This window comes from Gymnoscopelus microlampas (genome assembly GCF_963454915.1).
Source record: "Gymnoscopelus microlampas genome assembly, chromosome: 9".
Lineage (NCBI taxonomy): Eukaryota > Metazoa > Chordata > Actinopteri > Myctophiformes > Myctophidae > Gymnoscopelus > Gymnoscopelus microlampas.
Window position 1 is genome coordinate 30463401 of NC_139946.1, and position 15234 is coordinate 30478634.

A 15234-nucleotide genomic window follows, 5' to 3' on the forward strand; every position below is an offset into this window, starting at 1 on the left:
TGACCAATCAGAACCTTGACGGGCCTGACCAATCAGAACCTTGACGGGCCTGACCAATCAGAACCTTAACGGACTCTTGGATTCTCGATCGTCTCTATCAAACCATTCTGTCATAACGGATGACTGGGTCCCGAACTCAGACTTTCTATACATTCACCCTTCATCTGTTCTTGTATCTTTCTCTTTCTATTCGTCATATTAACTTTAAATAACTTACCTAGACGGAGACTTTAGCCAAATGAAGTCATTGTCATCGTTTATATAGACATCGAATTCTATATTCATGACATCATAGTGATGTCATGAATAGTGACCAATCACAACTTTGGCGCACCTGACCAATCAGAATGTTGACGCACCTGACCAATCAGAACGTTGACGCACCTGACCAATCAGAACGTTGGCGCACCTGACCAATCAGAACGTTGACGCAAAAGCCAGGCATAGAGGGCTAATATCCGCTCTATACCTAAAGGTATAGAGCGGCTAGCGCCGCTAAAAAAACATTATGTGTTATGTGAGAACACAACTGTGTCTTGAAAAATAATCCATTGTATTTATAGAACTATGTAAAATAGTGCACAAGTTGGAAATTGATTGATAAAAAATGACCAATATTCAGGAATTGAGGCCTGTTTGCACAAGAAATATGACGCTGATCCACGTAGTAGATATATAATAGCTGCGGGCGGACAGCCAGACAGACGGTAAAATGTCATCATTTTAGAGCATTATTGAAGAAAGCTGCAGCTCCAATTGCCATAAAACAACAGTTAGTCTGCCTGTGATGTAGGCTGGCCCTAACCCATTGAGAGCTTAATAAACAAGTAGAAGGACTTCAAATGGACTTTGGAAGACACAGGGAGCCAGAAGTCTACTGGAGTGATGTGTTCTCTCTTTTTTGTTTTTGTTAGCAGTGTAGCAGAGTTCTGGGCTGTATAAATCCACACAGGGTCCACTGTGGCTGAACAGTTTGTTAGTTAGCTTCTGACAGTATGTATGAGTAGAGAGACTAACATAATAATAATCTATTCATAAATATAGGGTTAAGTGTAATGTACAATTTATCACCAGTAATATGAGCATATAATAATAATAAGGGTAATAATAATAATAATAATAATAATACATCAGACTTATAGCGCTTTTCTTAGTACCAAGTCGCTTACATATATCTATATAGTCTATGAATGGATATACTATATTTACACAGACTATCAACAGTGGATATGAGACTAATATGTACAGTGTCAGCCAGCCTACATCATAGACAGTGTATTCTCTATCAACAGTAATGAGTCCATAGGAAAAGTCCATAGGAAAGTTCCCAGACAGCCTCTCTACCCACTCAGCTATGGCCACCCTATGCAATATACTATCTATCAACAATGACAGCAGTTATCCTAACAGGTGTCGCTTACAGTTGTAGTATAAATCCCAGCAGTCTTTGTTTGTGCAAATGTGCCAGAGTAATGTAATCTAAGAGTCATTAATCCAAGAACGGAACAAGCAATAAGGCGTTAAGCCCTTGCTTTACCTCCAACCTAGAATCAGGAGGTCGGATGCTAATGATATTGTGGTGTGCCTTCCTTTATTAGCCACTTCCTCTTGGGACTCAGCCGCTGTGTCTGATTGGTATCAGGATTCCTCATCTCCGCGCGTCTCCCCATCCTCTCTCATTATCGATTCCCGCTATGTTGATGATGGTAAAATGGTTGTCTAATGACACTGACCTGTGATTCCAATTACATCTGAGTGAATGCAGATAGAGTGAGTTATTGTATCCGCACTCGGACTGTCTGTCTTCTGCTTTTCATAGTAAAATCCCAAGTGATCATTTAACTCAGAGAGGGTACAGAATTGACTCTTACGGGGGCCATGTAAACGTGTAGTGAAAATGGTTTGCTCGGGGCCACCACTGACCTATGATAATGACACGGTTAAGACAACTATTGATTCAAATTAAACTGCTGCAGCTTAAGCCCTTTCCTATTGCAAATCAGAGGAAAACATGTTAAGAGAAAAGGTCAAAAAAAGTCATTAGAACCTAACATCTTTCCCCTTGGAGAGTTAACAATGATATACTCTCTCTCTCTCTCTCTCTCTCTCTCTCTCTCTTTCTCACACACACACACACACGCACACGCACGCACGCACGCACGCACGCACGCACGCACGCACGCACGCACGCACGCACGCACGCACGCACGCACGCACGCACGCACGCACACACACACACACACACACACACACACACACACACACACACACACACACACACACAGTATCTCCAGTGTATGATTCCATTATGCAGGGTCTATCTGGGCTGTCATCTTGGGATGAGACACGATGAGAAGCCGGCAACTTCTCTACCCATTCGTATCATTATCACCAGATATTCCGCACATCGGCCACTGGAAATTACACATTTATTTTGATCTTTAACCCATTCAATCCGGGAAGTCATTTTAAGATTTCTTTGGGCTATTCAAAAATAGCAGATCTACAAGCTCATAGTGCAGCGCCGAGTGCCGTGCAATGAGCTTGTAGATCTGCTATTTTTGGGGCGGTGTAACCGCCCCCTATAAGTGAGTTTTTAACACTGACCAATCCTGCACCGTGATTGGCCAATAGTCTACAACGCAGTCTACACCCCTAACCCTTCCATTGTCAATGCAAATCTATACTTTTGCAAAGTCAGCCAATCGCATTACAGCTAGTGTCATCACCACTAGCTGTAATGTGATTGGCTGACTTTGCAAATTCAGGACTGTGATTGGCTTGCGAAACACATGACACATGTGCAGCCCTATGAATAGCAGTATGGACTTAAAAACACTGGGTGTGATTTTTTTTGCACATATTTTCACGATTTTTCAAAAATAGCAGATCTACAAGCTCGGCACTCTGTGTAGCGTTATGAGCTTGTAGATCTGCAATTTTTGAATATCCAAAGAAATCTAAAATGACAGAGATGCGTCCCCCGGATTGAATGGGTTAAAAATACTTTACACTTGACAGCATTTCTTGTCTATGATAAAGATAAATGTCAAGCATGAAGCAGAATTCCACGGTGCAGTCGTATGTTATGTCTGGTATATACAGTATATGGTATACTATATGACATCTTTGAGGCTGAGATAAAACACCAAACGGAGCACAGCTGTCAGGCTGTCAGTGCGAAAAGTGCCCTCAGGTGTTATGAACCATTATGTGTCACACGTTTTCTCCAGCCTATGTTGTGTTGTGTACTGTTGTATTTAGCTGCCAATCTGCCAAACCTGTTGCCCGTAGAGACAACAGGGTTTCTTGGAGATTGAGAAATATTGTGAGAGAGAAGCCTTTCTCTCTCTCTCTCTCTCTCTCTCTCTCTCTCGCTCTCTCTCTCTCTCTCTCTCTCTCTCTCTCTCTCTCTCTCTACTTTTTGACAGCTTTGATTTGAAATCAAAGCGCACATTTGATTCTGATTTCAGGATTTTATTACTGGCTCCTAGCCTTAACCCATTAATACCGGGAAAGCATCCATGTGTAATTTTAGAGCTATTAACCACTATTATTTTATACTTTGGCCATTAAAAATGTGCAGATATACAAGCTCATAGCGCGTCACTTCGTGCATTAGCTTGTAGATCTGCTTTTTTTGAAAAATCGTGAAAATCTGTGAAAATCTTTGAATATAAATATATTTTGCATAACATTTTTAACTCAAATGTTTGTTTCTGGGGGTCCCTGGCACAAAATATTTTGAGATGGGGGTCAGCGGCCAAACCTAATTGAAGCCCGACCCCGCCAGCCTGTATGTATGCGGACTGCAAACTCAGCGCAAAGCAGTTGTCCAATTGTCTTTCCAACTTGCTCCAAAAATGTTTGCCATTTCCCCCTATATTTTACCCTGTAGGCGGCGCGCATATGCAAACAGGTTTACAGGTTTTTATTTTGCCACCGAGGGGATTGTGCTCACGCCTACTACTGCGCACGTGCCGGACTCGCACAGCACATGCAGGACAACACACGCATGCAGAGCAACACTCAGCCAGTAGTAGGCCTAGTTGCACAGTAAACACACAATCTAAGTACAGAAGATATGCAAGGAAAGCCACGACAGCTATATATATGCTTAGAAGAAAACGGACTTCATTATGTGTGCCACGGAAGCGATGTTTATTTTGGTCATGTGTTTATTTTCAACCTTGGCGAGGCGTGTGTGTGAGTGTAGAGACATGCTCTGCTCTGCCAAATATGATTACCGTTATTTGTCATTTGATAACATGTAGCCATGTGTTTTACTGAGCACAACATTGTGTGTGTGTGTGTGTGTGTGTGTGTGTGTGTGTGTGTGTGTGCGTGCGCGTGCGCGTGCGTGCGTGCGTGCGTGCGTGCCGCACATTTCAATAACATATTAAATGTGTTGACCAATGAATGAATAACTCTATATATATCTCGCATTTTGCTCTACTTGCATAATGGTGATGCTTTATAGTGTTGTCTGTACAGTACCAAAGATTTCTGCATTTACCTTGCAAAGCTCTGTAAACTCACTTCATTCATTCATCATGTTATCCAAACGTTCATCCATGCACTCAAGCTGAGTAAAGCTATGCCTCCTTAGCAAGTCACACTGGACCACTGATATGCAGACACGCTCATTCCTAGCTATTCCATAGTTATACTATGTTATACTATGGCGTACTTTTTCCTACAAAAAAGTATGCCAGAGTAATGAGGCTGCAAAGGTGAGGTGGATTTGAAGATCCCATAGATTCTCTATGTCTATGAGATGAAAAATGCTGGACATTTTAAGGTTTGATTGAAGTTTCAAGGTGAAAGTATGACGTAATTAGAGCAAATAGTGAGGAGAACTATAGCGTTTAGCGTGGAAAGTGAATGGTAAAATGTGTGTATTGTGCTACAATAAACAGCTTCCTTAAAAATTTGTGGAATTAAAAACAAATCCAGTGTCTGTTTTTGCAATAGACAATATTGACATTAGTGACTGCCCTTTATACCTGCAGTTTATACCTCTCTATGCCTCCCCCCTACAGTGGACATTGATACTCATCAGCATGGCTGTGGCTACTTTTTGTAGATGCACTAATGTTAAAGTGTATTCGAGGACAAACTTGGCATAAATACTGCTCAGGGGTCTGCCATGACAATAGTCACACCAGGGGCCAGAGATAGAAAATATGTTTTCTCTCTCCCTCCAAAAAAATGTCACATTGATGTTTTTGGTCCCTGAAACACAAAGTTAAAGTGACTAAGGGACACATGCTATGGCATTAACATTACAACCTTTTTGTGAAACAGTGGGTCAAAAGGTAGATAACACGGATACCATATTGATGTGTGAGCTCAGAGCTGGCTGTTGTAACCTAGTATTGTACAGTACAGTATTTGGGTTAGTCTCTTACTACTCTGCTAAATGATAATTTCCTGGTTAGTATTGGGGTTGCTTGTTTTAATGTATTTTTTTGTGAAATGCACAGTCAATGCTCGGAATCCAGGCAACAAGTGGGGGTTTATCAGATAATAATATGAATATTGAGGGTTTTAATATGACAGTTACCTGTAAAATTTAAGCACGCACAGTATATTTTCTTTGAGGTGATACACAAAAAGGGTGTGGGATAGCTGTGTAAAGCTGCTACAAACTGCTATGCAAAGGATTTTTTTTTTTACTCTTGTTATATTTTTGTTCAAGGAAAAGGGCGTATGTTTCCAAAACTCTATAATATACACAACAATATAGAAAAATGTCCAAGCCTGGATGCCACAGCAATTGGGGCATGTTATGTCAGGTAATTTGGTCAATATTTCAACACAATTAACACACACAGTTTGAGCCCTCCTCCTGGGCAGGGACATTGGTCTCTCTTCTAAGCAATGAAGTGAGTGAGTGTTTAGTGGAGTTTATTCATGTCTAGGTTGAGGAGTGTTGTGCTGCTGTGGGGCTGTGTGTGCGTGTGTGCGTGCGTGTGTGCGTGCGTGCGTGCGTGCGTGCGTGCGTGCGTGCGTGGAGCTTGAAATGTACAAAAGTGTTGGCATCAAAATATACTTTGAGTGAGTACCAAGTTAAAGGACTAACATTTTCAGAAAAAAGCAGTTCTACAAGCTCTGACCGCTTCACATTGTAGATCGGCTGTATGTGGTAGTAACAAGTAACTAAATGCTGTAATTGTAGGGGAGTAGAAGTAACAAAAATGGGAAGTAAAGTAAAAGTACCTCAGAAATGAACTGTGCATTGTAAGCACTGTACATTATTGTATAGTACTTGAGTAAATGTACTTAGTCACTTTGCACCACTTTAAGAGGCTAAGCATGAAACAGCCCCAGGTGCACTAATTGCTACAGGGCAAAAACTGCGGCTGCAGTGACTTTACGAAAATATGGGTCAGCAAAACCCTTTAGAAATGCATTGGATGCTTAAAGTGAAATATTTCGAAAACTGCAAATTATTACTGCAAATTATTAAGTAAAAATATCAAGTAAAAAAAGTAGCAACAGAGAGTTTGGTGAAAATGTCTAAAATGTCTAACAATCATCATTGTTATTAAATGATGATTCCACACTTTCCTTACTAGTCACTCAAAAAAAGTATTCTTTGCTGGAATTACTGCTTGTGTCTAGGTGGAAACTCCACCTTCACTTTGTGTTAAAAAAAATGTAAACTATATTTTCTGAATGTTTTAGGGTTGGAATTGTCAATTGCAAGAGCAAACGGTGCCAAAAGGCAATCTATTGATGCACTCATGGGTGCTGTAGAAAAGGTCAAAGCACACTTATAATTTGCTTACATTTACGAAGGGGTGGCGGAGGGAGGTAGTTAAGGGAGGGTAGTCCTGTGTAAAAAAATAAAGGAAATAAGTGTCGGAACGTGTATGTGGGTGATTGTGGATGTATAATATGTGCACGTGTTTTGCACACATGCAGGCAATAAATGTGTATGTCCTCACACTGTAAGCCAAATTGCTGAACAAAATGGGTTGCTCTGATGTGAAAAATAAAATCTATAATTTCTATAGTAGGTAGTATGGATGCATACATATCTATGTACACATACGTACGTACAGGCACAAAACTCCTACCCACTCATTCAGTACACACACAATACACGCACGCACACACGCACACACACAAGCATACAGTAGGTGCAATTTGACAGCTGGGGTGTAATTGCATGATGAGCTGTTCCTTGTGAGAGGTCAGGCAGCTCTGACCCCTCACAATAAGCAGTAATCTCCGAAGTACTGTGAATGGTAGTCAAAGGTCACACCCACACCTGTAGTGTTACCGTCTGTCAGACAGGCAGGAAATACATAGAAAAATCCTCGATGTTAAATTAACTCTGTACAAATGTATAACAATTTGGTTACATTTGAATAAAGTAACATTGAGGACTGTACTGTGTATACAGTATGGTAAAGATGCACATAAACACATACTAGCCATGCATTCATATAATTCTCTAATCAAAGTCTGATTTAGGTAGTGCCAAGGCTAGGGTTAGTAACATGGCTAGATCTTTGCCCAATCCGTCAAACTATTGAGTGCATGTACAAAAAAACAAGATATTTAAACAAATATTATACCAGGTTGCTTATTTCTCTCACTAAACATGGCAACGTTGAAAGGCCAAATGAGGAACAGCGCCACAGTTCATAGAGATACATACAGTGGCCGAACACCGTTTTGCTGGTCGTCTTTAGATCCCATATTCTGAGAGGACATTGAGCCCTCATTGGCTAAAGGACCAGCCAATGAGGAAAAAGTCACGCAAAAGTCAGGACTAGCAAACAAGTCAGGACTAGCGAGTGTAGATATAGACCAGGTTTGGCAACCTGGTAAAAAGGGGGAAAAAATATCTAGTTGCTGTTTTTGGCCACATTGTTATACTCTTTTACACAGTTAAATTTGACTACTATACCATGCATGAGGATTTTACCATGTACAGTAGCGGAGTTGAGAAGGTTTTCTTGTCTTTCTTCCTCAGGTAGAGGCCATTCATCCAGACTGTGCTTTGGTTCTGCAGCACATGATGGCTCAGGAGGCATGTCTACAGATACGAAGACAGGAGGCAACCACGCAACCACGCAACCACTCCGACAGTAGGACAGGTCAGTGTGTGTGTGTGTGTGTGTGTGTGTGTGTGTGTGTGTGTGTGTTCAGTTTAGTGCATTTTGATCAGATAGGTTTACCTACTTCAGCTTCTGGTTAAGAGTATAACTTGCACAAATATAAATGGTGAAATTGTGTTAATTACATTTTGAATGTACACATGGATGGAACCACGTACAGTTGTACACTGTACACTCAGATCTAAATGAACACTACAATTTACAATGTAGGATACAAAGGAAACAAAGGTGCAAGGAATTAAACCCTACAGCCCTCAAAGATCAAACGAATCAAGCCTCCATACTCAGACATGTTCCCGGATTCTTCCTTTAGGCCGTCTGTTTACCAAAGCGGGGGCGGGACGATTTTTCAGTGATAACAGTTATGAGTTTAACATTTTTCAACTCTCGATGATCAGATAAAAAACTGCAAATGTGCACAGCTCAGTGCAGCAGACGCTCTCAGTGCCTTGTCCCGCTGCTGACGTTTGTAATATAATGTACTGTAAATACAGGGTGCTCCCATTGTTAACAATTCAAAACATATGCTGTACTCAGGAAAAAAAAATGCCTTGGTGGATGGTGGACACAGCCCCATATGTAGCTATCAGTTGCCAATCACAGTCTTCAGAGAACAAATAAGAAGCAGTGGCCAAGCAACTGAAAACCAACCAGGGAAATGAGTCAGGTATGGAGATCTCTGGTACTCAACCTGGAGCACTCCCAGCTCATCTCAGGAAACAGGTGAATCTGCTGAATGAATCAATGGAAACTCATTAATTATCACCTCCCCAATGCCTCCACCGCAACAGTCCAACCGTAAGGAGGACTGTTGTGGTGAAGGTATTGAGTAGGTCTGGGCTTCTCTTTTTATGTGATTAAGCGGGTAGAAATATGGGAACATTGTGATAATTAAAAGTTGGTAGCTGGCACATTAGTTTTCCAAAAGCTTACGGATATACAAAATGGCACAGTACCACTGGAAATCGTGGGGACAGTGTAGCCCCTATGATCGCTTAGGACACAACAAAGACTTTATTAAAATGTATTTTTAAACTTTTTGAGAGGTGATTTGGTGAGAACTTATAGTGTTGTGAGTTCCTAAACTTCTCCATGCCAAGGCCCCCAAATAGTCATAACCAAACCCGACAAGTTTTTACAATTTAGTGGCCTGTGGGGGCCGCAGCACCCACTTTCAAAAATCTGTGATTTATGAGATGGAGCATTCAGTGGGGTTCATTCCAGGCGAGTATACCCCCCTCCTCCCCATTAGGCAAATATATTGCCCTCTCCTCCCACCCCATCTCTCCGGTGTGACTGAGAAGGTGCATAGTGAAAGGTATCCAGTCATCTGCTTACCCCTAGGACGCGTGATTAGGACGAATAATAACGCTCCTGGGACGGATGATATGAGCACCACAGCTGTGCATCACTCTGAATTGATTGCATCATTTGTCACCATTTGCTGTGATCATTCCGAGCAAGATGTGACAATTACAGTACCAGGAGGCATGTACAAACCCACTGGAGCCTGAACTGGTCGAGGGGAGTTGAGGGTGTCAGGCTCGGCACACGGGACTGTCCAGAGGGACCGCTGGACCAGCTGGTCCCAAATGCCATGCTGAGCACAAAAGCACACACACACACACACACACACACACACACACACACACACACACACACACACACACACACACACACACACACACACACACACACACACACACACGTTCGCGCGCGCGTGCACAGTCACAGAAAAATACATGCATATGACGTGAACATACATGCACACACCAAAACAACACAAGCTACACAGGATGCGTTCAGATTATAAGACACAAAAAAAGACACACTAGACACACTGACACGCACGCACAAACACACTAAAGCATGATGGCGCTGCCAGAGAGGGATGAAGAACCTTGAAGTAGGCTTGGATGAAAAATGAACCTCCATTAAAATACTTCCCCTGATTGTAATGCTATTGCTAATGAATTCAGCTCACATGAATATTCATGTGTTTACACACAGCTGTCCAGAGTTGAAGGGTGAGAGGTTTCGGGACAAAGTCTAGAATACAAAATAACGTAGAGTCCCCTGACACTGTGCACTTCCTTCTGTGAAGTACAAACGTGTAGAGGTCAACGTCAGACAGGATATTAATTGAGCAAGTCTGAGATGCAAGCCATTTTAATTGGGTGGGATATTTCATCTTGTGAAAAGCTGAAAAGAAGTTTTGGGATTTGGGTTATGAGATTTAGCAGCAATGAGATTATATCTTTTATAGTGTTGTTCAGCTCTTTTAAAAGCACCTTCATGGCAGTGTGATTACAAAGTAATATGGTGGCTTTACATTTAAGTTCAGCGAGCATGTCTACATGACCTTCTTATGCTCTGGTCATTAAACCATGGTGGTGGTTAAATATTAAGGGGGGTTACAGTGTCTAGGATGCAGAGGAACGTCAGAGTAGTAGTCAGCTCCTCCACAGAACATGAGGAATAGCAGATTACGCTGCTGAGAAGCCTTATACTGTAGGTGTTGCAGAAATTCTCCATGTCTGTGGAGTGATGCGTCAGGGGCCTCTCGGGGTGGAGACCGCAGGCGCTAGAGGAATATTAAAGAGGGTAGCGGCATGGTCAGAGGCGTGCATGTTAATGGATATTTACCGGATCGAAACCATGAGTAACTAGAAAAGTGTGCTCCTCTGAGCACAGGTCTCCGCCAGTCAGGGTTGCCTAGCCAGGGCCCGCAAACTGTGGTCATAGCCACATGGAATGGGATCTGAAAAATCAAACTCATACATCTTGATCACACGACCCCAGAGATAATGTGTACCGATTTGTGTGAGTTTTTGATAAAGTCTGTAGGAGTTGTAGCAAAAGGTGTGTTTTGAAGAAAACACACTATGTAATCTGGCACAAACAGGGCTTATAAATTGTGTCATGATCCAAGGAATCCAGGGGGAAAAGATGTTGATTGTATGACTTACAGTTCAAGTTATAGGCCAAAAGGTGAAGCGGGCTGTTGTCAGGGTTGCCAAGACCCAGAGATTGAAATAAGGGACACATCCTGGGCACGCGGCAGAAATCTTTTTGGGGGGTCAAACCCCCCAAAACCCCTGAAATGCATAGAAAACTATGCATTATACCTATAACACAATACAAACACATTGGTCTTACACCTGCATTAGGCTACTGCATCACACCATTCAGACCATAATCACAAGGAAATGAAATGCAATGCTTCAGCCATACATCAGATATGTATTGTGTATGTATGTATGTTTTGCAGTTTGACATTAGCAATTTTTTGCAAAATGTGAAAAAGTATATAATAAAAGTATGCTTTGGAAAAGGGTATGAAATTAAGTAATGTAAAGTATACATGATGTGAACATGCACGGTACATCATTATTAGACTTAATGTTATCCTTCACAGTACACACACACACACACACGCAGGCAGGCAGGCAGGCAGGCAGGCACGCACGTACGCACGCACGCACGCACGCACGCACGCACGCACGCACACACACACACACACACACACACACACACACACACACACACACACACACACACACACAGGGAGTGCAGCTCACCTGCTGCTGCAGCCGCGGGGGAGGAGGAGGAGGAGGAGAGGAGACAGCTCATTCTTTCAGAATATCCACACAGTTTTGGGGCCAAGCACGTTGGCTGTTGTAGCTCAGTCCGTGTCTAACTAACTATAAGCTAGTATGATATACTAACGTAACCTCACATGCAGCAACTTATTTTCAGTAGAACAATGTTAGATGCACCTTTATTTTGTTTCTGCGCCTCCCTTTGACATACATAGCTCTGGTCTGGTCCATAGTGTTAGAGGGAGTTCTAACGTGCTACTGAGTCAGACAGAGTCCTTGTGTCCGTACGACACAAGGTGCAGAAGGCTCTGAGCCTCTGACACATCTCCACTCATGGGCAGCAGGCTTAACACAGTTTTTCTTCCCACTGTTTAGGAGGGCCGGGGCATCTGCCTCTCTATCTTCTCTTCGCTCGCTCACAGGCACCACCAGCGCACATTTTCCACAAACACAATGAGGAAAGTCTCACACAAGCACACGCGAGCGCACACTGAGCCTGTCCAGTCAACAGAGCGGCACCCCCAGGGCCCTAGCGTCCTTCGCATACAGCACACAAACACATAGGCAGGCAGACGCACACACTTTTTAAATTTTTATATGCATCTTCCTTTTACCGGGACAAGTGAAGTCCCGTACAGGATGCGCCTCTTTTAGTCAAAATATGGGCTGAAAAATCGGCTTCATTTACTGTCTGTAGAAACCAATTGCGTCACTTTCATTCTTTACAGTTTATGGTTGTGTCTCAATTCGCCGTTTTGCATTTTTTTTGTTTTGTTTTGAAGACTATATTGCCCTTTTGGATGTTGCCCCTTGATGTTAACTAAGCAAACTTTAGATTATTGAATAACGACTAATAGAAAGACTTGAATTGTATAATGTTTGTTCAATTGTACCAAACAAAATACAGGAAAAGTGAAATAAGACAAAACTAGAAAAAGTGCTCCTCGGAGCACAGGTCTACGCCAGGTCAGGTAAAAAACGGAGCACTCCTGCAAACTTTGGAAGCCAAGACGGACGACAGGGTACAAAACATTAGCCTGGGACCAGACAAATCTGCCAGTGCAAAAAATAAATTGCCCTCTGCGATTTGGGTCTGGCCCCACTCCGTTTTGAATCCATTTCCTGCTCCAGAAGTCTGGGGTGACCAATCAGGGCCCAGTATCCAAATATGGGAATCACAACAATCACAACAAACATGGATGCCGACAATAATCATTCACATCATCTATTTTTCTGTCTCTCTCTGTTGTTCTTCAAGAAGCCTTTTAAGAGCCGAGTCCAGACAAAGTTAACTATTCTGCTCTTTGCTTACAATTTCACTACCGGCGCTTATGTGTGACGTACTGTAGCAGGCTGTGCTGCTCTGATTGGTTGTAGGTCTAACCAATTGGGTCCAGGGCCATTCTTTTGAACCAGCCCCTTGGACGAAAAACATTCTCATAGAAGCACCAGACTCATATCCACGCAGTGATATAGTCTGGCCACGCGAGGCTAACAAAACATAGTCTCGGCCATGCCTTCGGCCTTGCGGAGACAATAATTTCATCTGTAGGGCCAGAGACATGTTGAGTACAGTCAAAGGAGGTGAAGTTGCCAACAGCAGTAGCTGTAGGTGTACATTTTTATCATAATACAATATATAATCATTTATGATGCATTATAATCACTGTTATAATGCATTATAGCGTGATTATAAGTCACTATAAGTAAATTAATAACATTCCTCCCTGGAAGTATAGACAGAAAAGTTTTGTGTTCTTACATAGATTTTATTCTACTTTTGTCACTTCATCTGGCTTTGAGGGCAGTCACGTCACATTGTAAATATTTGCACAAGGAGCCTGGTAGAGTTCAGTTGGTGAAGAATATTGGGTCATAGGTTTGTTGTAGCCTATTATTATTAAACAAGATGCAACAAATCTTCTGCCGGAAGTAATAGTGGGAGACAATTTATAGGTGTGACCTAGGGATGGCCAACCGTTAACCATTACCCGTTAACCGTTAATCGTTAAGAAATTGGCAACCGGTTAACACTAACGGCTAATAGCAAACCATTAAAAATATATATATATATATATATTTTGAAGGGCCAAGTCTACACCTGCAACCACACGTTACTTCCACTAAACTAACACTATAGTAAACACAAAAAGAAGCGGGATTTAAAAAAACAGTGTATTTCTCTTTTTTTAATTTGCAAATAGCACTTTTTTTTTGGGAACACATTTCCTTAACGGTTAATGATTAATTAATTTGTAAGGCCTAACGGCAACCGGTTAATAAAATGTCTCCATTTGGCCATCCCTATTATGACCTAACTCTGGCTAATATACAAAATACTGTGGAATGTTGTGAAATGCTGTGCTGGTTCTTCGCAGTTCAATCATATGTATTTTATTTCACAAGTTACAACAATATTTTGTTTTTGTTTTGGGCAACTGCTCTCAGAACATCCCCTGGATTAACGTTCTCTGTCACCACGACTGTTTTCAGTCACTTGGATTCCATAGAGGCCAGCATGTCTTGCTCTTGACTGAACACAGACTGAATATTGGGGAGTTATTTTGACATTAGGCTGCCGTAGCGCATCTATCCTGTCTAGAGGGGCGGTTTCAAAATCCCATTAGTTCACCGATCTGTGCTCCCGCCCCCATGCCCCTCCTCCCCAATGTGCAGCATTGAGAGCCCTGACGTCACAACATTTGGAGCAACGCCCACTGCACTCTGGTTGGTTGGGGAAATCACCCACTTCCTATTCCAGGAACGTCAACAGGCTGGTCCAGGAAAATAAAAGCCTGGAGATTGAGTCTATTTTGACATAGACTGATTGGACAGCTTGTTAGCAGAAAGACCTACTGTAGCTCCTGTTTGTAACCTCTTGTTGCCGACAGCTGTCTCTGAAGCTACTGTAATAGTCTATGCTGGTCCAAGTACAACGGTCATGTACAGTAAGAGACAAATTAGATATAGGTCTAAATGGCTGAACTTACCCTTTAGATACACCAAACCCAGGCTTAAACCAAACAACACTAACCTTAACTCAAATTAATTAATAAAACCTCACCAAACCCATTCCTAAACCAGTTGTGTGCTATAACCATTTCATTTGACCCCGGCCAATGGAATGGAGTAGCACACAATGGGTCTGACAGCTGAATATCCACTACATACTATTGATAATCAGACTCACACTGAACAATAGCCAACCAGAGTATTATTCTATTGGTGAGACAGAAAGAGAGGGAGCACAGTCACTGCATTCGAGAGGTAGAGAGGAGGGTAAGTGTGTGTGTGTGTGTGTGTGTGTGTGTGTGTGTGTGTGTGTGTGTGTGTGTGTGTGTGTGTGTGTGCGTGTGCGTGCGTGCGTGGGCTTGTTTAAATGTGGCTTTAAAGCTCCTCGTTTGGCATTTCCATGGATCATGGGTCACCATGGCTCTCCTGCCCTCTCTCGTCTCCATGTGGCCACCGTTGTCATTATCATATCCAATTATAGCATA

The 15234-nt window shown here is 42.3% G+C and overlaps 1 protein-coding gene across 1 annotated transcript in view; it reads left to right on the top strand.

The window, feature by feature from the left end:
- The window catches only part of ghrhrb (growth hormone releasing hormone receptor b), a 52278-nt gene that overhangs the window by 5710 nt on the left and 31334 nt on the right, over nt 1-15234 (top strand). The window contains exon 2 of the mRNA XM_084067932.1: nt 7991-8114. Coding sequence (XP_083924058.1) covers nt 7991-8114 — 124 coding nt within the window. The remainder of the gene's footprint in view (nt 1-7990; nt 8115-15234) is intronic.